This window comes from Saccopteryx leptura, chromosome 3 (genome assembly GCF_036850995.1).
Source record: "Saccopteryx leptura isolate mSacLep1 chromosome 3, mSacLep1_pri_phased_curated, whole genome shotgun sequence".
Lineage (NCBI taxonomy): Eukaryota > Metazoa > Chordata > Mammalia > Chiroptera > Emballonuridae > Saccopteryx > Saccopteryx leptura.
In genome coordinates this window covers 72,471,411-72,495,548 of record NC_089505.1, presented here as the reverse complement: position 1 = coordinate 72,495,548, position 24,138 = coordinate 72,471,411, and the positions used below count along the sequence as shown (strand labels likewise).

General features: G+C 43.2%; 1 protein-coding gene and 1 long non-coding RNA gene across 7 annotated transcripts in view; both read right to left on the bottom strand.

Annotated features, from left to right (window-relative positions):
• Positions 1-666: 666 nt before the first annotated feature.
• LOC136399307 (uncharacterized) overlaps positions 667-24,138 on the bottom strand; it is a 597,663-nt gene continuing 574,191 nt past the window's right edge. Inside the window, exon 2 of the long non-coding RNA XR_010750136.1 lies at positions 667-771. This is a non-coding gene — a long non-coding RNA (uncharacterized lncRNA). The remainder of the gene's footprint in view (positions 772-24,138) is intronic.
• LOC136399252 (zinc finger protein 43-like) overlaps positions 667-24,138 on the bottom strand; it is a 134,940-nt gene continuing 111,468 nt past the window's right edge. For 2 of the 6 annotated variants that reach the window (XM_066374264.1, XM_066374263.1), the window contains exons 2-5: positions 16,276-16,358; positions 11,173-11,299; positions 3,476-3,546; positions 667-2,591 (exon numbers count right to left, since the gene is read on the bottom strand). In XM_066374264.1, coding sequence (XP_066230361.1) covers positions 1,047-2,591; positions 3,476-3,546; positions 11,173-11,299; positions 16,276-16,290 — 1,758 coding nt within the window. In that variant the 5' untranslated portion in view covers positions 16,291-16,358 and the 3' untranslated portion in view covers positions 667-1,046. Of the gene's footprint in view, positions 2,592-3,475; positions 3,547-9,744; positions 10,103-11,172; positions 11,300-16,275; positions 16,359-16,715; positions 16,854-23,808; positions 23,999-24,138 lie in introns of those variants that run through there. The other 4 variants (XM_066374262.1, XM_066374261.1, XM_066374267.1 and 1 more) reach the window with 4 other exon arrangements.

Sequence of the window (24,138 nt, the reverse complement as noted above, 5' to 3'; positions counted from 1 at the left end):
TTAGAAAGGCCCTAATTTTTAATTTTTTAAAATTTATTTACTTTCTCCTCTTGTGGTAGAGACAGAGTGTCAGAGAGAGAGGGACAGATAGGGACAGAAGGGGAGAGAGATAAGAAACATGAATTCTTTGCTGTGGTTCCTTAGTTCATTGATTGATTCCTCATATGTGCCTTGACTGGAGGGCTACAGCAGACTGAGTGACCCCTTGCCCGAGCCAGAAACCTTGGGCTCAAGCTGGTGAGTCTTGCTCAAACCCAATGAGCCCGTGCTCAAGCTGGCGACCTCAAAGTCTCGAACCTGGGTCCTCCACATCCCAATCTGATGTTCTATCCACTGCGCCACTGCTTTGCAGGCCCAAATTATTAAAATGTATTAAAAAAATATTTCAAATACTGTCAGGGTAACAAAGGAGCGATTTTAAGTAAGTGTGCATATTGAGACATCCATTTTGTAACACACTTAAAAGTTAACTAAGGGTGTAAACCTTAGATTATACTCTGTATAATAAATATTACGATTTAATGAAATATTGGAAAATTGTGTTTTATTCATTTTAGAGAGAAGAGAGAGTATGTGAGAGAAAGAAAAAGAGAGAAAGAGGGGAGGAGCAGGAAGCATCAACTCCCATATGACTTGATCAGACAAGTGCAGGGTTTTGAACCAGCATTCTCAGCGTTCCAGGTGCATGCTTTGTCCAATGCGCCACCACAGGTCAGGCTAAAAATGATTTTTGACTGATATTCAGTGGCATCTCAGATTCAATTCCTTTCTCTTTTATTTTTTACTTCTTTAAGTTCAGTTGCCAGCATGAGTAGTGTTACTGAAGTGTGTATTTTGAACAGTGTATGAATGGAAAATTTCTCCCCAATATGCATTCTCGTATACTGAGTGAGGCTGATGATCCAGCTGTAAGAGTTTCCAGTTTTTATTTTTAAAGTTTCTATTATGAATTCTCATGTGTCGATAAAATTCTGAATATGGAATTCGTTATATACTGCTCACAAAAACTAGGGGATATTTCAAAATATGAAGTAACAAAATGTCCCCTAATTTTTTTGAGGAGTCTTCACCCTGGTGTGAATTCTCTTATGTTGAATAGCACTTGAATGAATAGCAAAACCTTTGCCAAATATTTCACATTTGTAAGGCTTCTCTCCAGAGTGAATTATTTCATGTTGAATAAGTCTTGAACGCCAATTAAAAGCTTTGCCACATATTTCACATTTGTAACGCTTCTCTCCAGTATGAATTATTTCATGTTGAGTAAGACTTGAATGCCAATTAAAAACTTTGCCACATATTTCACATTTGTAAGGCTTCTCTCCAGAGTGAATTATTTCATGTTGAATAAGTCTTGAACGCCAATTAAAAGCTTTGCCACATATTTCACATTTGTAACGCTTCTCTCCAGTATGAATTATTTCATGTTGAGTAAGACTTGAATGCCAATTAAAAACTTTGCCACATATTTCACATTTGTAAGGCTTCTCTCCAGTATGAATTATTTCATGTTGAGTAAGACTTGAACGCCAATTAAAAGCTTTGCCACATACTTCACATTTGTAAGGCATCTCTGCAGTATGAATTTTATTATGTGCAGTAATATATGATCGCCGAGCAAAACCTTTGCCACATATTTCACATTTGTAAGGCTTCACTCCAGTATGAGTTTTCTTATGTCTAGTAATATGTGAAAGCCGACCAAAACATTTGCCACATATTTCGCATTTGTAAGGCTTCTCTCCAGTATGAATTTTTTCATGTTGAATAAGAAGTGAATGGTGATTGAAATCCTTCCCACATATTTGACACTTATAAGGCCTCTCTCCACTATGAACTGTCTCATGATTAATAACACCTGAATGCCAAGTAAAACCTTTGCCACATATTTCACATTTGTAAGGCTTCTCTCCAGTATGAATTCTCTGATGACTAATAACTCCCGAATGCCTAGTAAAACCTTTGCCACATACTTCACATTTGTAAGGCTTATCTCCAGTATGAGTTTTCTTATGTCTACTAATATGTGAACGCTGCTTAAAGGCTTTGCCACATACTTCACATTTGTAAGGCTTCTCTCCAGTATGGATTCGCTCATGTACAGTAAGGTATGAACTTGAATTAAAGGCTTTACCACACTGTTTACATTTGTAAGCCTTATCTTCAGCATGAACCATCTTATGTTGAGAGAGATATGCAAGAGAAATAAAGGCTTTACCACATTTCTCACAATTGTAAGGTGTCTTTCTTGCATAAAATTTCTTGCGTTTAGTGTGTTTAAAAATCTGAATAGAAACTTTTTCACTCTCATTATTACATTTATTAGCTTCTTCCTCAGTATGAGTAGTTTCCTGTTCACTGAGATTTAACAGTTGGTTTAAGCAATTGTTCACCTCATTACAATTATTTTTCTCCTCAGCAATATGAATATTCTGGTGCAGAGTAAGTTTTAAACTTTGATCAAAGTCCTTCCCGCATTTAGAATGGTTCTTCAGAAATTCAGTTCTCAGATGTTTATTAGGATTTGAACCTTGACTAAAGTTTTCCCAACAGTCATTGAATCGGTCACTTCTCTCTCCATTAAACATACTCTGGTAAATCAATGTAAATAGATAGGTCATTAGTGAGGCCTCTAGAATCAGTAAACATGTAAAGATATTCTAATAAACCACTATGTCACACCTACTGAATGACGAACATTATATAATTAATGACTGTACAAAAAAACCAACCAAACTTATGAAAACTATAGACTCCGAAAGATTTCTGAGTAGAAAAACCATGAACACTTGTTTAATGGATGCTCAATGTGATCAGCCTTTGAAATTTTATCTTCATTTTAAAATCTCTAATTTTTTTTCAAGAGTTTGAGTGTTTAATACATTTTTTATGGTAAAAATTATTTGTACCACAGGCTTAAGAATGTGATGAATTTTACAAATATCTTCTCCCATGTTTATAAATAGTCTCAGGAAATGTATTAAAATTTCATTTGGGTCTTTCCATTCAAACACACTCTGCTCTACTCCTCTTGTTCCAGCTCCATTGTGCAGGCTCTAAACTCTAAGGGACCCCACAGGACTGGGAACCAGGGAGCAACGGGCAGCAGCAGCTAGTCCTGGGCTCAGCCCTTGGGTCTGTTTCTAAGGCTCTCTTTCCTATGACTTCTCACTGAGCCAAAGCAGTTCTGCCTAGGATACCTGTGGCTTCTTCCAACCTGAGTCCTTTCTTCTTTAATGGCTCCATGTTTAATAATATAAACAAACAAAGGACACATAACTGAAAACCCCATAAAACAACAAAACATCATTCTGCAAATGCAAATAAATTAGTAATGGTTTACCAAAGGTATTTTAGACCTTCGATCTCTTTTAGGGTTAGGTCCATCCTAACACCCTTTCTGTCATTCCTACTCCTAATAACATTTCCACTTTCATGAGGAATATGTGCTAAATATCACCCTTCCATATCTTACCAATAGCATTTTCTGGAATAATTCTTTGGTTGGCTTTGGCAACAAGTCTTGGGTTTCTTCTGAAAAAATAGCTGTAAGATAAATAAGTTATCAAAAGCTATAGTTACATAACTATACTTTGAACTCTAATGTAGAAACTGAGTACAGTGGTACCTTGAGATACGAGCAGACCAACATACTTTTTTTTTTAAAGATATGAGCTGCAACTCGGTATGTATTTTGTTCGAGATCTGAGCAAAATTCTGACATACAAGTCGTGATTCGAGAAGCTGCCGCTGGTTGGCGCAAGGGTCCAGTTTCAGCAGCACTACTCCAGCATCTCGTTCTTTCTCACATGTTACCCACAGAAACAAGTCGAATCTCATGAGCTGTACTTGTTCTTGCGTCATTTTTGCATTTTTTACTATCTTTTTTTGTGTGCTATTATGGGGCCGAAGAAAGTGAGTGTAAAGGACAGTGGTGAGAAGAAGAGAATGATGTCGATAGAAGCAAGAAATAATAGAAAAACATGAGCGTGGTGTACGAGTGACTGAACTGGCAAGTCTGTACGACTGCAATACATCTACAATTTGTACCATCATTAACAAAAGGATACCATCAAAAACGCAAATCCAGCCCTGGCCGGTTGGCTCAGCGGTAGAGCGTTGGCCTGGCGTGCAGGGGACCCGGGTTCGATTCCCGGCCAGGGCACATAGGAGAAGTGCCCATTTGCTTCTCCACCTCCCCCTTCCTCTCTGTCTCTCTCTTCCCCTCCCGCAGCCAAGGCTCCATTGGAGCAAAGATGGCCTGGGCGCTGGGGATGGCTCCTTGCCCCAGGCGCTAGAGTGGCTCTGGTCACGGCAGAGCGTCGCCGCTGGTGGGTGTGCCGGGTGGATCCCGGTCGGGCGCACGCGGGAGTCTGTCTGACTATCTCTCCCCGTTTCCAGCTTCAGAAAAATACAAAAACACAACAACAACAACAAAAATGCAAATCCAGCAAAAGGAACTACAATTTTGTCCCAGTTAAGGGTAAATATCCGTGAAGAAATGGAGAAGCTTCTGCTGGTGTGGGTGAAAGAGAAAGAGCTGGCAGGAGACACAGTGACGGACAGTGTAATATGAGAAAAGGCATGTATTAGTTACAGCAACATGAAGAACCATCAACCTTAAAAGAAGCAGCAGAAGATACGTTTAAGGCAAGTCACAGCTGGTTTGAAAATTTCAAAAAGAGATGTGGCATCCACTTGGTGGTGAGGCATGGTGAAGCTGCGAGTGCTGACGTTAAGGCAGCTGAGGAGTACACAGCAAGTTTTGCTGCGCTTATCGCAAAGGAAGGCTACATCCCCCAACAAGTGTTCAACTGTGACGAAACAGGATTTTTTTGGGGAAAAAATGCCCCGGAGGACTTTCTTCACCACAGAGGAGAAGAAGCTGCCAGGCTCTAAACATATGAAGGAACGTCTGACCCTTGAATTGTGTGCAAATGCTAGCAGTGACTGTAAAATAAAGCCACTGCTAGTGTATCATTCTGAAAATTCTCGAGCCTTTAAGACTCACAAGATTCTTACAGAAAAACTGCAGGTTATGTGGCGCGCCAATGCTAGGGCATGGGTTATGCGACAGTTTTTTATTGAATGGGTAAATCTCGTCTTTGGTCCTGCAGTGAAGAAATATATTCAAGAAAATAAACTCCCAATGAAATCATTATTAATCCTTGATAATGCTCCAGCCCACCCACCTGGTCTTGAAGATGACATTCTCGATGAGTTCAAATTTGTGAAAGTCCTCTCTACCTCCCACCCAACATGACTTGCAACCTATGAATCAGCAGGTCATTTCCAACTTTAAAAAGCTTTACACAAAGTACTTGTTCCGCCGCTGCTTTGAGGTGACTGAGAATACAGTTCTAACCCTTGGAGAGTTTTGGAAAGATCACCACAACATCGTGATATGTTTACGAATTATTGACTTGGCATGGCAAGAGGTTATAAGAACCTTGAACTTGGCATGGGAAAAGTTATGGCCTGATGTTGCAGACAGGGACTTCGAAGGATTCGAACCAGAGACTGAGACCAAGGTAAAGCGCTGAAGGAGACTGTCCCTCGAAAAGTCAATGGGTCTGAGGATGGATGAGGGTGACATAAACGAGCTCATTGAGGAACATGAGGAGAAACTCTCAACTGAGGAGTTGAAGGAGCTACAGATGATGCAACATACGGAGCTTCTGCAAGAGATTAGTAGTGAGGAAGAGGTAGAATTGGAGGAAGTTTTTTCTACAAGAGAAATTAAAGACATGCTGGCAATGTGGGAGAAGCTTTCAAGTTTCATTGAAAAGAAACACCCAGAAAAAGTTTCAACTGGTCGTGCTTCAGCACTTTTTAATGACACTTGTCACATTTCCGTAACATTTTAAAGGGCAGGCAAAAGCAAACCTCTTTGGATAGATTTTTATTCAAAAGTCCTGCAAATGAGCCTGACCTGTGGTGGCGCAGTGGATAAAGCGTCAACCTGGAAACACTGAGGTTGCCGGTTCAAAACCCTGGGCTTGCCTGGTCAAGGCACATATGGGAGTTGATGCTTCCTGTTCCTCCCCCTTCTGTCTCTCTCTCCCTTCTCTATAATGAATAAAAAAAAAAAAGTCTTGCATATGAAAGTGCCGAAAGTGCAGCCAAAAAGGCAAAAACAGGTGATGATTAAATGTAAAATATGTAATGTTAAGCTTAGGTTAAGTTTAAAGTTGAGAAAGTGCATTATTTTAAAATTAAGTTTTTGTGGTTTCATTTTAATTAAAGAAAATGCAGTTTTAGTTTACATTTAGTGTTAAGAAAGTGCCGTTTTAGTTTATGTGTCTACAGTACCTGCATCCCTTCCTCCCTCCCTCCCTCCTCCACCATTCACCACTGTTAGCCGCACTCAGCTTGTCTCCAAGGTAAGAATACAGTACTAAATAACATTATTTTCTCTTATTTTATATAATTTGTTATGCATTGGTAAAGTATACATGTGTGTTTCTTAATTAAAAACGTCTTTTTTCATAATTTAGGATGGTTTGGGGATGTTTCACAGAGCTGGAATGGACTAAATCTATTTCAGTTATTTTAAATGGGAAAAATTTGTTTGATAAACGAGTTGACTGACTTACAAGCTCGGTTACAGAATGAATGAAACTAGTATCTCAAAGTACCACTGTACCGTTTACAGGTCTTCAGCAACATGGCACAATAGGAAGCATCAAAACGCTGCTCTTCCACGGAGAAGGGAACTAGCAACCAGTACTAGCAAAGCTGCCTTTTCTGAGGACTCCAGAAACCAATCAGACCACAACAGCTTCAGGAGAGCAGGGCAGGTAAGTCACATCACAGAAGATAAGATGCTGATGTTTGCCCCTGATAACTGCCCATTCTCCCTGACACACCATGGAAATATTGTTTTAAAAAAAATCATTCTCTGGGTAGAAACAGATGAGTGCACTGTGTGTTCAATGATCTGACTGTTTCCAGCTGCCCCTAAACTGGTTACTCCTTTGTGTGACACAGAGCGCTCAGGTACTGACAGTACACAACAAATGCACTGTGGTGCTTGATTAAAATAAAAAAGGCAGTGGGGGGTTGGAGAGTGTTCTTACAACAAGGAGACAACAGTATTGAAGGTAGACATGAGCTAAAGGAAGGTACCATACGCTCAAGTTAGAGAAAACATTTTAAACTGGGGAATTACACACAACACAGAGCACACTCATGCCCAGCAATGGTCTCTTAGGCCTGAGAAACTTCTGGCACAGCTGACTGGTGTCTGTGTTCTCCTGCACAAAGCACGTTCATACTCCCTGGGATAATGGGTGGTTCTTCCACTAATGCCCACGAGAGATCAGAAGGCTCACCAGGTATCGGTGGCCCAGCATGCAGAAATCCCACGTTTCAACGCAGGTCAGGGTGCGATCACCTGCTTCTCTTCCCTTTCCACTCCCCCTTCTCTTTCTTCCTTTCTCAGCCAAAGGTGCCAGTGGCTCAACCTTCAGCCTCAGCAGCTAAAAATAGCCTGATTGATTTGAGCATTGGCCTCAGACAGTGGTTTCCAGCTGGATCCCTGTTGCGGCAAATGCACTGAGTCTCTCTACCTCCTGATTTCTCAAAATAAATAAATAAATAAATACAGGACAGATAGATAGATATAACATATTGTAAAATTAAAACAGCGAGAAACCATAAGGAAATTAACTGAAACTAAAAGGTAAGACAATGAAATCAAAACAAGAAGCATACATTTTATAAATAATGCCAAAAAAGAAAATGTAAGAGACTATTATGAACAATTACCTGCAAAACCACTGGACACCAAAACATGGGGAGTCAAGTTCCATAAGGCCACACTTCTTAAAATTTAGCTTAAAAAATTAATGCAGAAGAAAAATCAAAGGAGATCCACTAGTAAACCAGGACATAGATAAAAGAGTAATAATAAGTTTAAAAAAAAAAAACACTCCCTGCAGAGGAAAGCTGTGCAGCACATGGACTGATGAACTTGGTAATTCTAGCAACATTTAAAGAAAACTAACAGGCCCGGGCCGGATAGCTCGGCTGCTTAGAGCAAGAACCCGAAGCGCAAAGGTTGTCAGTTCAACCTGTCAGGATACGGACACAAACAGATCTATGTTCCTGTCTCTCTCTCCCTCCCTTACTGTCTCACTAAAATTAATACATTAAAAAAAAAAAATAACACTAATCTTCATGAACATGTCCAAACATTAAAGAGTAAAGGAATTATAGAAATGCTTCTGCTGAGCAGGTGATGGCACACTGGATAGTGTGCAGACCACGAACACGGTTCAGAACCCCAAGTCACTGTCTTTAGCATGGGCTCATCTGGCTTGAGTACAGGGTAGCTGGCTTCAGCATGGGATCATAGACATGACTCCATGGTTGCTGGCTTCAGCAGGGGTCCCTGGCTCGGACGAAGCCCCCACTGAAGGCACACAAGAAGCAATCAGTGAATAAATTGCAACAACTACAAATCAATGCTTATAATCTCTCTCCCTTCCTGTCTCTCTCTATAAAAATATATATAAATAAAAACTAAAAATGAGTAAAAAAATACTTTCTAGGAAGCTATCTTTATGCGATATCAAACCCAAACAAAAGTACTGAGAATAAAACCACAAACCAAAATCTGTGATGAATTATGATGCAAAAGTTATGAGTAAAACATTAATAGACTGCCTGACCAGGCAGTAGAGCAGTGGATAGAGCATCGGATTGAGATGCGGAGGACCCAGGTTCGAGACCCCAAGGTCGTCAGCTTGAGTGCAGGCTCATCTGGTTTGAGCAAAAAAACAAACAAAAAAAAAACAAAAAGAAAAACAAAAAGCTCGCTAGCATGGACCCAAGGTCGCTGGTTGAGCAAGGGGTTACTCCGTCTGCTGTAGCCCCACAGTCAAGGCAACATATGAGAAAGCAATCAATGAACAACTAAGGTGTCGAAACAAAAAACTGATGATTGATGCTTCTCACCTCTCTCCCTTCCTGTCTGGCTGTCCCTATGGATCTCTCTCTCTGACTGTGTAAAAAATAAATTAATAGACTGAATTCAAAATCAGATTACAGGGGGTCCTCAGATTATGACAGTTTGATTCCTACAACAGTGACATAACCCAAATTTTGGTGTAAGTCAAAACACACTCTAGCATGTCACACTTACCTATCCTAACAGAGTTGTAAGATCATAATATTAAAAATAAAAACACAATTATGTCACAGAAAAATAATACCAAGCATACTTCTGCTATACACAATCATATCAGTTTGCCCAGGTAGTAAATATATGATATAAACCGCATAAGCCGAAACATCCACAACTCAATTTTTTTTTTTTTGTATTTTTCTGAAGCTGGAAATGGGGAGAGACAGTCAGATAGACTCCTGCATGCGCCCGACCGGGATACACCCGGCACACCCACCACGGGGCGATGCTCTGCCCATCAGAGGGTGATGCTCTGCTCCTCCAGGGCGTCGCTCTGTCGCGACCAGAGCCACTCCAGAGCCTGGGGCAGAGGCCAAGGAGCCATCCCCAGTGCCCAGGCCATCTTTGCTCCAATGGAGCCTCAGCTGCGGGAGGGGAAGAGAGACAGAGAGGAAGGAGACGAAGAGGGGTGGAGAAGCAGATGGGTGCTTCTCTTGTGTGCCCTGGCCGGGAATCGAACCCGGGACTTCTACACGCCAGGCCAACGCTCTACCACTGAGCCAACCGGCCAGGGCGACAACTCAGTTTTTTAAGGTTTTATGAGAGTGCCTGACTTGGTAGTGGTGCAGTCCATAGACCATCAGATTGGACACAGAAAACCCAGCTTTGAAATTTGGAGGTCTCTGGCTTGTACATGAACTCACCAGCTTGAACCCAAAGGTTGCTGGCTCGAAGCCCAACATTGCTGTCTTGAGTGCAAGGTCACTGGCTTGAGCAAGGGGTCACTCACTCTGCTGTAGCTCCCGGTCAAGGCACATATGAGAAAGAAATCAATGTACAACTAAGGTGCCACAACAAAGAACTGATGCTTTTCTTTTCTATCCCTTCCTGTCTGTCTCTCTCTCTCAAAAATAAAAAAATAAATTTAAAAAAGGTACAGTATAGAAAGACAGAATAATTAAGCATAATTTGCAGCCCAGATAGAAGATCTCATGCACGAGGTCAACAGATTACCTGAGAAACTCTCACACTGCCACATCGAAAGGTGCCCTTACCTGAAAGAACAAGGGAAGAGCATGAAAGAGACGGGAGACACACACACAGCCAGAAAGACACCAGTGAACCCGGTAGCAGGGGAGAAGTCAGGTTACCAGGGCACACTCTCTGCACCCAGAAAGGGCAGAAAGTAGAAGCAACATTCTTCCTGCGTGGCCAGCATGAACTGCAGCTGAACCGAGTGACGGTACACAAAGCACGGCAGCTGTGCTGCGGCCAACATTACCAAGCAGAAAACCAAACTAGACACGCAGCTGCCGCCACTGACAATCCCAGAGCACCAGAGGCAGGACAGTATGGGGTCACAGCACTCACTCTCAGCAGCCCCGGGGACTGGAGGGGAAAAACATTTCTCCCTGAGCAGCAGGCACACATGGTGGGTACATCCCATGAAAAGGGAGAGATGAGGTGCAGCAATAATTTCTTCATTTTTTTATTGTTTTTAGTATTTTCAACTCTCTCTCAGCAGAGTCCCAGCCTGTTTACCTTGCTCCAACATGGAGATTAATATTCACATCAGAAACAAAAATTCCCGCATATAAATAGAAATCAACATGAAGATGTTCAGTTTTCCAGAATATCTGATCTTCATTCAATTAAGGAAAAAGAATATTACAGCAAAATTGAGAGAAGCCTTTCACTAATCAATCCACTGCTTGTCACCTTCTGTGCATAGGGACGAGTGTCAATATGCAGGTCCCAAGCTCTCTTTCCAAGAACTACTGAATCAATAGTACAAGTACAAAGAACAAAAACTCAGATAGGTTAAGTTTGCCATAGAGCATTATAAACACTTAAAGCTCTGGAACAACCCCTGAATACTATGAAGTGGGAAGTTTAAAGTCCTAAAGCCACATTATGAAGCCTTTCCTGTCTGAGTACACAGAGCTTCTATCTCAGTCACCCAATCAGGGGCTCCCAACACACACACAAGGGAAAAGACACACAAGGGCAGACAGTGACTTCTGGAGCAAAGTCATCCTCACCCAGTGAGAGCAGGTTCCTGTAGTTCTCCCACATCACGTGCACGTACAAGGCCCTCTGAGCTGGGCTCAGGTATTCCCACTCCTCCTCGGAAAATTCTATGGCCACATCCCTGAAGGTCAACCATCGCTGAAATGAAAACATTTCACCAAGGAGAAATGGTGACAGTTAGTAGCCTCACACAGAATGAGAAGGGAGATATAAAAATCGATTTGGGCCCTGGCCGGTTGGCTCAACGGTAGAGTGTCGGCCTGGTGTGCGGGGGACCTGGGTTCGATTCCTGGCCAGGGCACATGGGAGAAGCGCCCATTTGCTTCTCCACCCCCCCCTCCTTCCTCCCGCAGCCAAGGCTCCATTGGAGCAAAGATGGCCCGGGCGCCGGGGATGGCTCCTTGGCCTCTGCCCCAGGCGCTACAGTGGCTCTGGTCTCGGCAGAGCGACGCCCCGGGGGGGGGGGGGGGGGGGGCGGGGCGGCGGCAGAGCATCACCCCCTGGTGGGCAGAGCATCGCCCCCTGGTGGGCGTGCCGGGTGGATCCCGGTCGAGCGCATGCGGGAGTCTGTCTGACTGTCTCTCCCCGTTTCCAGCTTCAGGAAAAAAAAAAAAAAATTAAAAAAAAAAATCGATTTGGTGAGCCCTGGCCGGTTGGCTCAGTGGTAGAGCGTCGGCCTGGTGTGCGGAAGTCCTGGGTTCGATTCCCGGCCAGGGCACACAGGAAAGGCGCTCATCTGCTTCTCCGCCCCTCCCCTCCCCTTCCTCTCTGTCTCTCTCTTCCCCTCCCGCAGCGGAGGCTCCACTGGAGCAAAGATGGCCGGGGCGCTGGGGACGGCTCCTTGGCCTCTGCCCCAGGCGCTAGAGTGGCTCTGGTTGCGACAGAGCGACCCCCCGAGGGGCAGAGCATCGCCCCTTGGTGGGCATGCCGGGTGGATCCCGGTTGAGCGCATGTGGGAGTCTGTCTGACTGTCTCTCCCTGTTTCCGGCTTCAGAAAAATACAGAAAAAAAAGAAAAAAATTAAAAATCGATTTGGTTAAAATGACTATCTGAAACATACACATCTAGATTTGAGCAAGTGATGTTTCGGACTTGGTGGTTTACATTACTTTCTCATAATAGTTTATGACAGCCAGAAAAGCAAGAAAGGTTTCTCATGTTGGAAGAGAACACATGAAATGTACAATTAAAATTCAAACCCAGGTTGTGTATAGAGGACTGTTTGTAACTATGTTCTATACATTGAGTAATGTTCACTGTCTCTATGAACTAGACTATGTGCAGTGTCTTTAAGAGACAATAAAGTCCACAGGGTCTATAAAACCTTTCAGACTCGAATGTGATGAGGACAACAGAGACGAAGTCTTTGTATGTATCTAATATGCCAGCATTAGTCTAGATGCTTCCACATGTTAACTTACTATCCATACAGTAGCTCACTAGAGACTGCTCTGTCGCCGTCTTCGAGGAGAAACTGTCACGGGTATTCTAAGAAAGTCAGCTCAGATCAAAATCGGATGTTCTAAGCAACAAAAACCTCAACTTAGCTGGTGTTTTAGACTTGAAGGTAAAGAATCAGACAGGCCTGACCTGCTGGTGATGCAGTGGACACAGCATCGCACTGGGACTCAGAAGTCCCATGTTAGAAACCCTGAGGTTGTCACCTTGAACATGGACTCATGATCTTTAGTGTAAGGTCACTAGCTTGAGTGTGGGACCATAGACATGACCCCATGGTCGCTGGTTTAAGGCCAAGGTCCCTGGTTTGAACAAGGGGCCACTCAGTCTGCTATAGCCCCCGCATCAAGGCACATATGAGAAAGCAATCACTGAAGACCTAAGGGACCGCAACAACTGACGCTTCTCATCTGTCTCCCTTCCTGTCTGTCTACTTCTATCTGTCCCTCTCTATGTCTCCATCACCCCCCCCCCCCAAAAAAAAGATAAAGAATAAAAAAATTATGCCCTGGAAGAGTGACTCATTGGATAGGGCATCGTCCCTGTGCACCAAGTTTTCAGGTATGATCCCTGGTTAGGGCACCCACGAGATAAAATCTGTGAGTACGTTACTAAACACAACAACTAAATGAAATACTGAATTGATGCTTCACTCTTTCTCGTTGACTCTCTCCTTCAAATCAATGGAAATATTTTTTCTTCTTTTTTAACTTTTTTTTTTAAGATAGAGGAGGGGAAGAACCAGTAGCAAGAAGCATCAACTAGGAGCAGTAGCTTCTCAGATGGGCCTTCACTGGGCAACCCCAGGTTTCAAACCAGATACCTCAGCATCCAGCTCAATGCTTTATGCACAGCACCACCACAGGGCAGCTGAAATTATTTTTAAAATAATTGAAATAATTAGGAAACAGCCTAAAATCACAATGACAAACTGTTCTCTGAAACAGGTTGACACGAGGTCAAGTCTATATTTTATTGCATAAATGGTCATCACAATGTGCTCACACACACATTACTATTCTTCCATCCACTTGATTTTTCTTTTTTGTCCTTTTGAGAGACACAGACAGGGACATGCAGATAAGAAGAAACATAGATGAGAAGTACCAATTCCTCAATGCAGCACCTTTGTCGTTCATTGATTCTTTTCTCACATGTACAAATGTACCATGATTGGAGGGGCCTCTAGCTGAGGAAGTGCCCCTTACTCAAGCCAGCATCCTTGGGCTCAAACCAGTGAGCCTGTGCTCAATCCACAGCCTTGGGGATTCAAACCACGGTCCTCTGTGTTCAAAGCCGACACTCGATCCCTCTGCTACCACATGCCGAGGCCCTTACATTCACTCCAAACATTATTATGACTGTGTAAAAAAAAAAACCCACAACTGTGGAATATATTTAAAATACCATTTAAACTACAAAAAATATAAAAGTTATGAAATGGTGATGTTTTTTATAAAAATCATGCAAATGCATAGGCATGCATTCATGCACATACATAAAAATAAACTAATAAACTGATTGCAGCGAGGCTGTCCCTAAAAATATTTTTTGGATAATATAATTTATTATCAGTTTTTCTTACGTGTATCTCACCACCAGTGGAATAAGAAAAATGTTATCAACTGTACTTCTATTGTGGTTATTAGAAAACTCTGAATTATAGTGGAGAAAGAGGGCTGACCACCACGGCTACTTAAACAGAGGTCAGCAGAGGAGGGAAATGGAGAAAGAAATATAATAAAACAGACTCAAAGAGTTGGAATTGTTAAAATTCACAAATACAGATATATGGACTGATGGACCAGCTACATTCTGTGAGACAATACAGGGTATAAGACAAAAACTAACAGCCAAGGCGGGCTGTATACAACTAGTATACAAAAGTTGCAATGAGCTATCTAAAATACTAAGGAAAACGGTTCTATTTATCACAGCTTTGAAAAGGATAAAATACTCAGGAATTAAAAACAGTCAACAAGCTGAATGACATACCCACTGGAAACAAACCATTGCAAAAATAAATCAAAGATTCAAATCAACAGAAAGGCATCCCTTAAGCCTGATCAGGCGGTGCATGGGGGACAGAGCATCATACTGTGATACTGAGGATGCAGGATCAAAACCCAGAGGTTGCCACCTTGAGTGCGGGGTTGCAGGCTTGAGCGTGGGATTATAGACATGACCCCATGGCCAATGGCTTGAAGCCGAAGGTCAGTGGCTTGAGGAAGGTGTCCCTCACTTTGCTGTTGCGCCCCTGCACCCCCGCCAAGGCACACACGAGAAGGCAATCAATTAACAACTAAGGTGCCACAACAAAGAACTGATGTTCTCCATTTCTCTCCCTTCCTGTCTGTCTGTCTCTATCAGCCCCTCTCTGAAAAAATAAAAAACAAGACATCCCTTAATAATGGGTTGTAAATGAGTTACTATTGTTGAAACGTGCATGTTACTCAACCATTCTACAGACTGGATGAAATCTATACCAAAATTCCAAAGGGAATTTCAGCACAAACGGAAAAACAAAACAAAACCCAGGGCAGATTTAGTGTGAAATCAAGCTAAAGGATCCAGGGGAGGGAAATGCCCTTAATAAAGGAGAAGTGGACGTTTTGGATTTTTTTAGATGGAAATGCATATAATAAAGCTCTGTCATACCAAATGATTTTTGACAAGAAAAACTACTTCATGGAGAGAGGCCAGTCTCTGTAACAAATGGGTGTGTGGGGTAGAGAGGGGAGGTGGATATTTCCATTCAAAAGAATGCAGCTGGAACCTTATTACCTGCACTGAACAGCAGGGTCAGTGTGTCAGAGGATACAGTGTGCAGGGTGAAAAATGCAGCCTTTGAGAACTGGAAGTGGTAAAAACAAAAACAATCTCGAATTGTCAGACAGTGGGATGATTACACAAATGGATGATGTAATGAAACACCTTCTACCACAAATGTCTGTCTGTGAACTATCCGCTCAATTCCAAATCATTTCGATGTTCAAGTCAGTAACTCACTCATGTAGCTTCAAATGTATTACAAAAGCAGAAGGATTTCCCCTAATTGGCCCCCTTTTCCAGAACTGATCAGGTATTTGTGCACATCAGTCCATGACCTCTATGTGCTTTTTCTTTTCCCCTAATTGACAGAGTGACAGGACGTCCAACATGGTGCCTGGACGATCTCCCTCCTCAGCCACACTTCAGTGCTCGCATCCTAGCTCCAACCCAAGGGCTGAAGCCTTACCCAGGATGATGCCCGGAGGGTCTCTTTACAAGTCCCCTGTCACTGGGTCACAGAGATGGACTCTAAGTAGACCTGAGTGGGACCGAGGGACGGCCCAGGTCAGTGTACACAAACATCAGGCAGCACAATTCAGAGTCAGAGAACAGCAAGTCAAAGGGCATTTCAAAAAGGACAGACACAAGTCTGACCTCTGGTGGCTCAGTGGATCGGCACTGACTGGAAATGAAAACGCTCAGGTTGCTGGTTCGAAACACCAGTCATTCCCAGTGAGGGCACATACGGAGCAACTAACACAAGTTGATGCTTTCCACTCATCCACCCTTTTTCTGTCTCTCTCCTTTCTCTAAAATCAATAAATAAAATCTTTAAAAAAATGAACAAACAAACAGATGTAACAACGAACAAAGAATGATTTTACCTGAGAAAGAGGCATAGCTGAAGCCTCCTTCCCTCCTCTTCTGGGCTTCTTCCTCAGGCAACAAGGGTTTTCCGGAAGTCAGTCTGGAAAGTAGAAGATATGCTGTTTACCATCATACCCCCTTCCTGTGCCACAGCCACACACAGGAATGTCCTCTCTGTATGGCAAAGATGGTGACTGCTACCACAGACAGGAGGAATTCTGGGGCAGCAAACTGTTCTCAGAGACACACAAGTGGTTTTTTACACCCGGCCTCAGATCACGCTGCCCACCTGGTCACACACACCTCAGCAGTGGGGACCTCCACTAAGTAGATGCTGCCCTGCAGGTCACAGGCCTCGTCCAGACCAAACCCATGCACAGCCGAGTCCCCTCACCCTCACCCCAGATCTCAGGCCCCAGAGCCTTGCTGCTCAAGGATAGATGCAGGTTAGAATCACCTGACGTGCCCTGGCCGGATGTCTTGGTTGTTTAGTGTCCTCCTGAAGCTCAGAGGCTGCTGGTTCAATCTCGGGTTGGGACACGTGCAGGAACAGACCAATGTCCCTGCCTGTCTCTCTTTCTCCCTTCGTCTCTCACTAAAAGTCAGCAAATTAAAATAATAATTTCTATCTGTCTTTCTCTCTGTCTCTGTCACACACAAAAAACGAAATTAATGGCAGAAATAAACCACATTAAGCAGACTTTTTTTTCTCCTAAACAATACTTTAGCACTGGTCAGGATAGCTCAGTTGGTTAGACCGTCTTTCGGTTCACAAAGGTTTCTTGTTTGATCACAGGCACAGTACATACAGAAACGAGTCCGTGTTTCTGTCTCTCCCCCTTCTGTCTCTAAACATTAAAATATAATAAATATTGTTAAGAAATTAAATTATCCCTGGCCGGCTGGCTCAGCGGTAGAGCGTCGGCCTGGCGTGCAGGGGACCCGGGTTCGATTCCCGGCCAGGGCACATAGGAGAAGCACCCATTTGCTTCTCCACCCCCCCCTTCCTCTCTGTCTCTCTCTTCCCCTCCCGCAGCCAAGGCTCCATTGGAGCAAAGATAGCCCGGGCGCTGGGGATGGCTCTGTGGCCTCTGCCTCAGGCGCTAGAGTGACTCTGGTTGTGGCAGAGCGACGCCCCAGAGGGGCAGAGCATCGCTCCCTGGTGGCAGAGCGTCGCCCCTGGTGGGCATGCCGGGTGGATCCCGGTCGGGCGCATGCGGGAGTCTGTCTGACTGTCTCTCCCTGTTTCCAGCTTCGATAAAACAAGGGAAAAAAAAAAAAAGAAATTAGTAATCCTAGATGAATCATATTTTATGATCCTACCCTCCTAGAAAATAGTAACCACAGACACTGTTGCAGGTGAATAATATGAGGAGGCATCAGGAAGGACACAGATGTTCACGACAAACCCACTTTTCTATTGTGTATTGGAGATTGCAGTCAATGCTTGAGATAAGAAAAAGTGTAAACTACAAAGAAAGATAACTAAAGTTATATTCAGGAATTACTTATTTAAAAGAGAAAATACATTCAGTAAGCACATTTTCATTTATATAGCGAGAAAGAAGTACATCCATCCATGTAACTAAACTCATTTTCTTTCTTTATTTTCAGTGAAAGAAAAGGAGACAAACAGAAAGAGAGGCACAGACAAAAAGAAGGGATAGAGATGCACCAACATTTAAGAAAGTGAAGACAGCTTGACTAGGCGGTGGCACAGTGGATAGAGCGTCAGACTGGGATGCCGAGGACCCAGGTTCAAGACCTCGAGGTTGCCAGCTTGAGCGCGGGCTCATCTGGTTTGAGCAAAGCTCACCAGCTTGGACCCAAAGTCGCTGGCTTGAGCAAGGGGTTACTTGGTCTGAGCGCGGGCTCATCTGGTTTGAGCAAAGCTCACCAGCTTGGACCCAAGGTCGCTGGCTTGAGCAAGGGGTTACTTGGTCTGCTGTAGCCCCCCAGTCAAGGCACATATGAGAAAGCAATCAATGAACAACTAAAGTGCCACAACGAGAAACTGATAATTGATGCTTCCCATCTCTCTCTGTTCCTGTATGTCTGTCCCTATCAGTCCCTCTCTCTGACTCTCTGTCTCTGGGAAAAAAAAAAAAGCTTAAAAAAAAAAAAAAAGAAAGTGAAGACAGAGATTGTGAGAAAATATTTTCACATTATGTATCTAGGAATTGTACTTAAATTATACAAATGATTTGCAAAACATAACAATAATAATACCGTTATTAAATTCCTTCATGTATGAGGTCATAAATCTTTTTAAAAACTGAATCTTGTAATTCAGGAATTACTTATTTAAAAGAGAAAATACATTCAGTAAGCACATTTTCATTTATATAGCGAGAAAGAAGTACATCCATCCATGTAACTAAACTCATTTTCTCTTTTTTTATTTCAGTGAAAGAAAAGGAGACAAACAGAAAGATGTCACTACTGAAAACTTACTAAATGTCAGTAAGTTGTAGAATTACTATGTAAATGTTATATACAAATTATGGCCCTAAATCCCTGGTTAGTTTGTTTATTTGTAGAGTATTGGTCTGGCATCAATTTACTAATTTGACAACGAGAGAGAAAGAGATAGGGAGAGAGAAAAAGAGAGAGAGATATACCACAAAGGAGAGAAAGAGGACCATGGATTTATTGTTCAATCCATTTATGCATTCATTAGTTGACTCAAATTGTGCCCTGAGCAAGGATCAAACCTGCAACCTTGACATATTAGAGGTACACTCCCATCAAAGGTGTCACCCCACCAGGGCAGCACTGTCTCATAAGTAAATATTATAGTGTTTAAGGTTCAAAACACATTAAAAAAAGTCTACAAAAATGTAAATACATTGGAACGTTGCAAATGAAGCTGAAGTGCCTTGAGATCCCTGTATTGCCGTAGAAGAGTGTAAAGGCACTGTTTCTCACAAGGATTTATAAAGTGCTACACTATGCATAATCTCTACCGTCAGGAAGAAAACTAACAGCTGTCTTTATTTTTATGCTTACAGATGTGGAAAATATAATTTTAAACTTTAAAAACTCATCTGAGCCCTGGTTCAGTAGCTCAGCTGGTTAAGAGTGTCTTCCCCATATGCTAAGGTTGCAGGTTCGATCACCGGTCAGGGCACATATGAGAAGCAACCAATGAATGCATAAATAAGTGAATCAACAAATTATTCTATGTTTCTTGTTCTCTCTCTAAACAAAAATCAACCAGTGCAATTTAGAAAATTTAAAGAAGATCAAAAAAAAGAAAAAACAACAGAAAGAGATACAGAAAAAATACTATAAGCAACTACAATGCACTTAGATTACTGTTTTAAAAGAGATGAAAAATTAAACAAAATAAGCATTTCTGTTAGTTACATTAAATACAAACTTTACAAAACTGTCACATTCAAATAAAATTTAAAATCAAATAACATCCTATTATAGGTGACATGTAAGTAACATGATATGGAAAACTTGAAATAAAAGGTTAGAAAAAGATATATCATGGCTGACCAGGAGGTGGCGCAGTGGACAGAGCTTTACCTGTGATGCTGAGGACCCAGTTTGAAACTCCAAGGTCACAGTATTGCATGTGGGCTCATCGGGTTTGATAATGTGCTCAATGAGCAAAAACACGGGCTCACTAGCATGAGCATGGGCTCGCCGACATGACCTTATTATGGTCACTGGCTTGAAGCCCAAGCTGACCGGCCTGATCAAAGAATCACTGGCTCCGCTGCCGAACCCTCACATTTAAAGCATGTATGAGATAGCAATCAATAAACAATTAAGGTGCAGAAACTACGAGTTGATGTTTCTCATCACTCTTCCTTCTAGTTGGTCTGTCTCTATCTGTCCCTCCATTTTTCTGTCTGTGAAAAAAAGAGAGAAATAAAGAAAAGAAAGGAAGAGATACACCATGAAAGGCTCACCACAAACTGCTGTAACCACACTCTTATAGAAAAAGAACCAGAATACCCTAAAGTTACTGCTGAGAAAGAAAAACAATGCTCAGTAGTATTAGTTTCAATTGAGCACCATGTAAAAGCCTGAAATTCCTTTCCTGCCTGACCCATCAGGTGCAATGGATCAGGTGTTGACCCGGAATGCTGAAGTTACTGGCTTGAAATCATAAGCTTGCCAGGTCAAGGCACAAGTGAGAAGCAACTACTATAAATTCATGCTTCCCTCTCTTCACCACCACCACCCTTTCTCTCTCTCTTCTCTTAAAAATTAATCTATAAAATCTTGAAAGAAAAGAAATTATTAAAAGACTGCCATTCCGCCCTGGCCGGTTGGCTCAGCAGTAGAGCGTCAGCCTGGCGTGTGGGGGACCCGGGTTCAATTCCCGGCCAGGGCACATAGGAGAAGCGCCCATTTGCTTCTCCACCCCCCCCCCTCCTTCCTCTCTGTCTCTCTCTTCCCCTCCCGCAGCCAAGGCTCCATTGGAGCAAAGATGGCCCGGGCGCTGGGGATGGCTCCTTGGCCTCTGCCCCAGGTGCTAGAGTGGCTCTGGTCGCGGCAGAGCGACGCCCCGGAGGGGCAGAGCATCACCCCCTGGTGGGCAGAGCATCGCCCCTGGTGAGTGTGCCGCCCCTGGTGAGTGTGCCGGGTGGATCCCAGTCGTGCGCATGCGGGAGTCTGTCTGACTGTCTCTCCCCGTTTCCAGCTTCAGAAAAATACAAAAAAAAAAAAAAGACTGCCATTCCTATTCATCTAACGTAGCCCTGAAATGTATTGTGAAACTGGACCACAAAACAATAATAAACAAATTCACACTAATCATAGCTGCACCAGTAACTGACAAATAGGCCATCAAGAAACGATACAGAATTTATAAACTACCATTTTGAAGACCAACAGAAATATTTTATATTGAGCGAAAAATGTTGAGCCTTGGCCGGGTAACTCAAGTTAGCTGGTTAGTGTCATCCAGAAATGTCAATGATGCAGATTTCATCCCCAGTCAGGGCAGATACAAGAATCTACCAATGAAGGCATTAATAATTGGAACAACAAATCAAAATTTCTTGCTGTCTCTTGCTCTCATCCTCTTTCTCTAAAATCAATAAATAAATTTAAAAAAATTCTTCTTAGAGACAGAGACAGACAGAAGGAAAGACAGGGACAAAAAGGCAGGAGAGATGAAAAGCATCCATTCTTCATTTAGGCTCTTTTGCTGTTCTCTGATTTCTTTGTCATATATGTCTTTACCACGGAGGCTACAACAGACCAAGTGACCCCTTGCAAAAGCCAGCAACCTCAGGCTTAAGCTGGAGAATTCTGGGTTTTGAACATGTGTCCTCCATGTCCCAGTCCAACGCTCTATCCACTGCGCCACTGCCTGGTCAGTGAAATTTTTTTTTAAATTAAAGACTATATATTTTAAAAGTTTAGATAAATTTCAACAATTTAAATACATGTAAAGTTTGACTGTGAACATAACTCTCAGAAGTCGATGCATTTTAAAATGTCTTGTTTCCCAAATGTATATATACACTGAATGAAATTCCATTCAAAATTCTAAACTAACCGCTATATACAGCTTTAATAACAAAATGGAAATATATGCTCTATCAGTTATGAGACTTAAAAGTTATTTAATTATAATAGTACAATAATAGTACTATAGACAAATAAGTCACAGGAACTAAATACAAAGCTGATGAGCAGACTCCTGCATAGAAGAGAAGTGATGGCACAGCAGGCTCTGCAGAGAAAAAGGTAAGAATGGCTTTTTAAGCCTGACCAGGCAATAGCGCAGTGGATAGTGTAGCTTCAACTGAGAGGAGCTGGAGGTGCTGTTAACTACAGGCACTAGGGGCTGCTGCCCCAGACATCTGCTGACATGGGGGTTGGTGACTCTAGTGTGCTCAGATTAGCACATCCTGGTCAGTGACTTTCTGAAAAACAACAGCAGCATGAGTTACTGAAGAATAATAGGAGAAAGCAGATTTTGTCCCGCAAGAACGCACAAGCTTTTAGCAGTAGAAGGTGAGATGTGATTTAACATTCCAGCCTCTTTTTTCTCTTGAGGTGTACAGAGACGCTCATCTCAATCTTTTTTAACTGCTTCCTGCTTATCTGGGGTCTTAGAGCAGTCCCCCCCCCCCCTTTTTGTTTTATAAACTCTGTTTACTTCCTCAATCCTTCTTTCGTTTCGTTTCTTCCCCTGCACAAAAGTTCTGCACCTTACAGAAATGTTCCTAACAATTCATAAATAACTAGCTTCTAGAACAACTTAGTTTCTTTTTTTACCTTCAAAAAATACCTCTATACTTGCTACGTTGGGGTCTAGGACCGCTAACCAGAAATCCTCTACTAGCCAGGTTCAAGTGATATGGCACCAGAGCGGGTCCTTAACTCTCCACCTGAGCAAAACTAACTGATTTTCCATCTCACCATCCATATCTATATCCCCGCTGGGACTATTTTTTCATTAGGTGACCCCCTCCCCCCACCCTGCCCCAAAAGTCTCCACCAAAATTAATCTCGCTAGACTCGCTCACTGCGCCTATAAAAGTTTAAATCCCCAGGCTCTCAAGGCTGACGCCATTTTGGACTCAGCCCATCTGTTCGCAGATGCATCAATAAATTTCTTATAAACCATCATTCCTGACCTGTGGTAGCGCTGTGGATAGGGCATCAACCTGGAATGCTCCGGGCGCTGGTTTGAAGCCCCAGCCTTGCCCAGTCAAGACACATCTAAGGAGCAACTACAATTTGATGCTTCCCGCTCCTTTCCCTGCCTTCTCCCCCCTCTCTCTAAAATAAATAAATAAAGTCTTTTAAAAATATGCCTGAATAGGCGGTCAAGCAGTGGATACAGCATCAGCCTGGGATGCTGAGAACTCAGGATCCAAACCTTGAGGTCACTGCCTTGAGCATGGGAGCATAAACAAGACACCCAGGATGGACAGGGGGAAAAAAAACTCTTCTCGGCCCTGGCCGGTTGGCTCAGCGGTAGAGCGTCGGCCTGGCGTGCGGGGGACCGGGTTCGATTCCCGGCCAGGGCACAAAGGAGAAGCGCCTATTTGCTTCTCCACCCCCCCCCCCCTCCTTCCTCTCTGTCTCTCTCTTCCCCTCCCGCAGCCAAGGCTCCATTGGAGCAAAGATGGCCCGGGCACTGGGGGTGGCTCCTTGGCCGCTGCCCCAGGCGCTAGAGTGGCTCTGGTCGCGGCAGAGTGACGCCCCGGAGGGGCAGAGCATCGCCCCTGGTGGGCGTGCGGGGTGGATCCCGGTCGGGCGCATGCGGGAGTCTGTCTGACTGTCTCTCCCCGTTTCCAGCTTCAGAAAACAAACAAACAAACAAAAAAAAAACCTCTTCTCCAGCAAACATTAGCAATACAACGGCCCCTCCCAAGCAGAAATGAAACGTAATCTGCAATTTACAATCTGCTACCCTAAAGGCAAACACTGCAGCCTTACACCGAGTACACATAGGTGCTGCCCAGGCCAATGCAAAATATAAGCAAGCAAACTTTAAAAACATTTGTAAAGCTTATTTGCCCAACAGCACCCAAACCGCAGGCAGTCACCTGCTTCCTCCGAAATACCTTGGAGCTTCTTCCACACGACTCGTCCCACCACCATAATTCCAGGGGCCCACACTGCACCACTTCTACTCTGTGATGTGAGACAAACCTCCCATCAAATAAAACATTTCGAAAAATTTCAAAGGACAAGGGCACACTGACATCATTTTCTGCAGCCTGCGAGGAATCTAAACTTTACACTTCCGCAAACTGATTTGGCGCCTGAAAACGTCATCCCGATATAACCCTGTTACGGTGGCCGAGGAGGATCTAAAGTGTTAGAAGAAACACAGGTGATTTCCCACACTCCCTTAGAAGGTGATACGAAAGCGCTCCCTCGCTCCCAAAGCC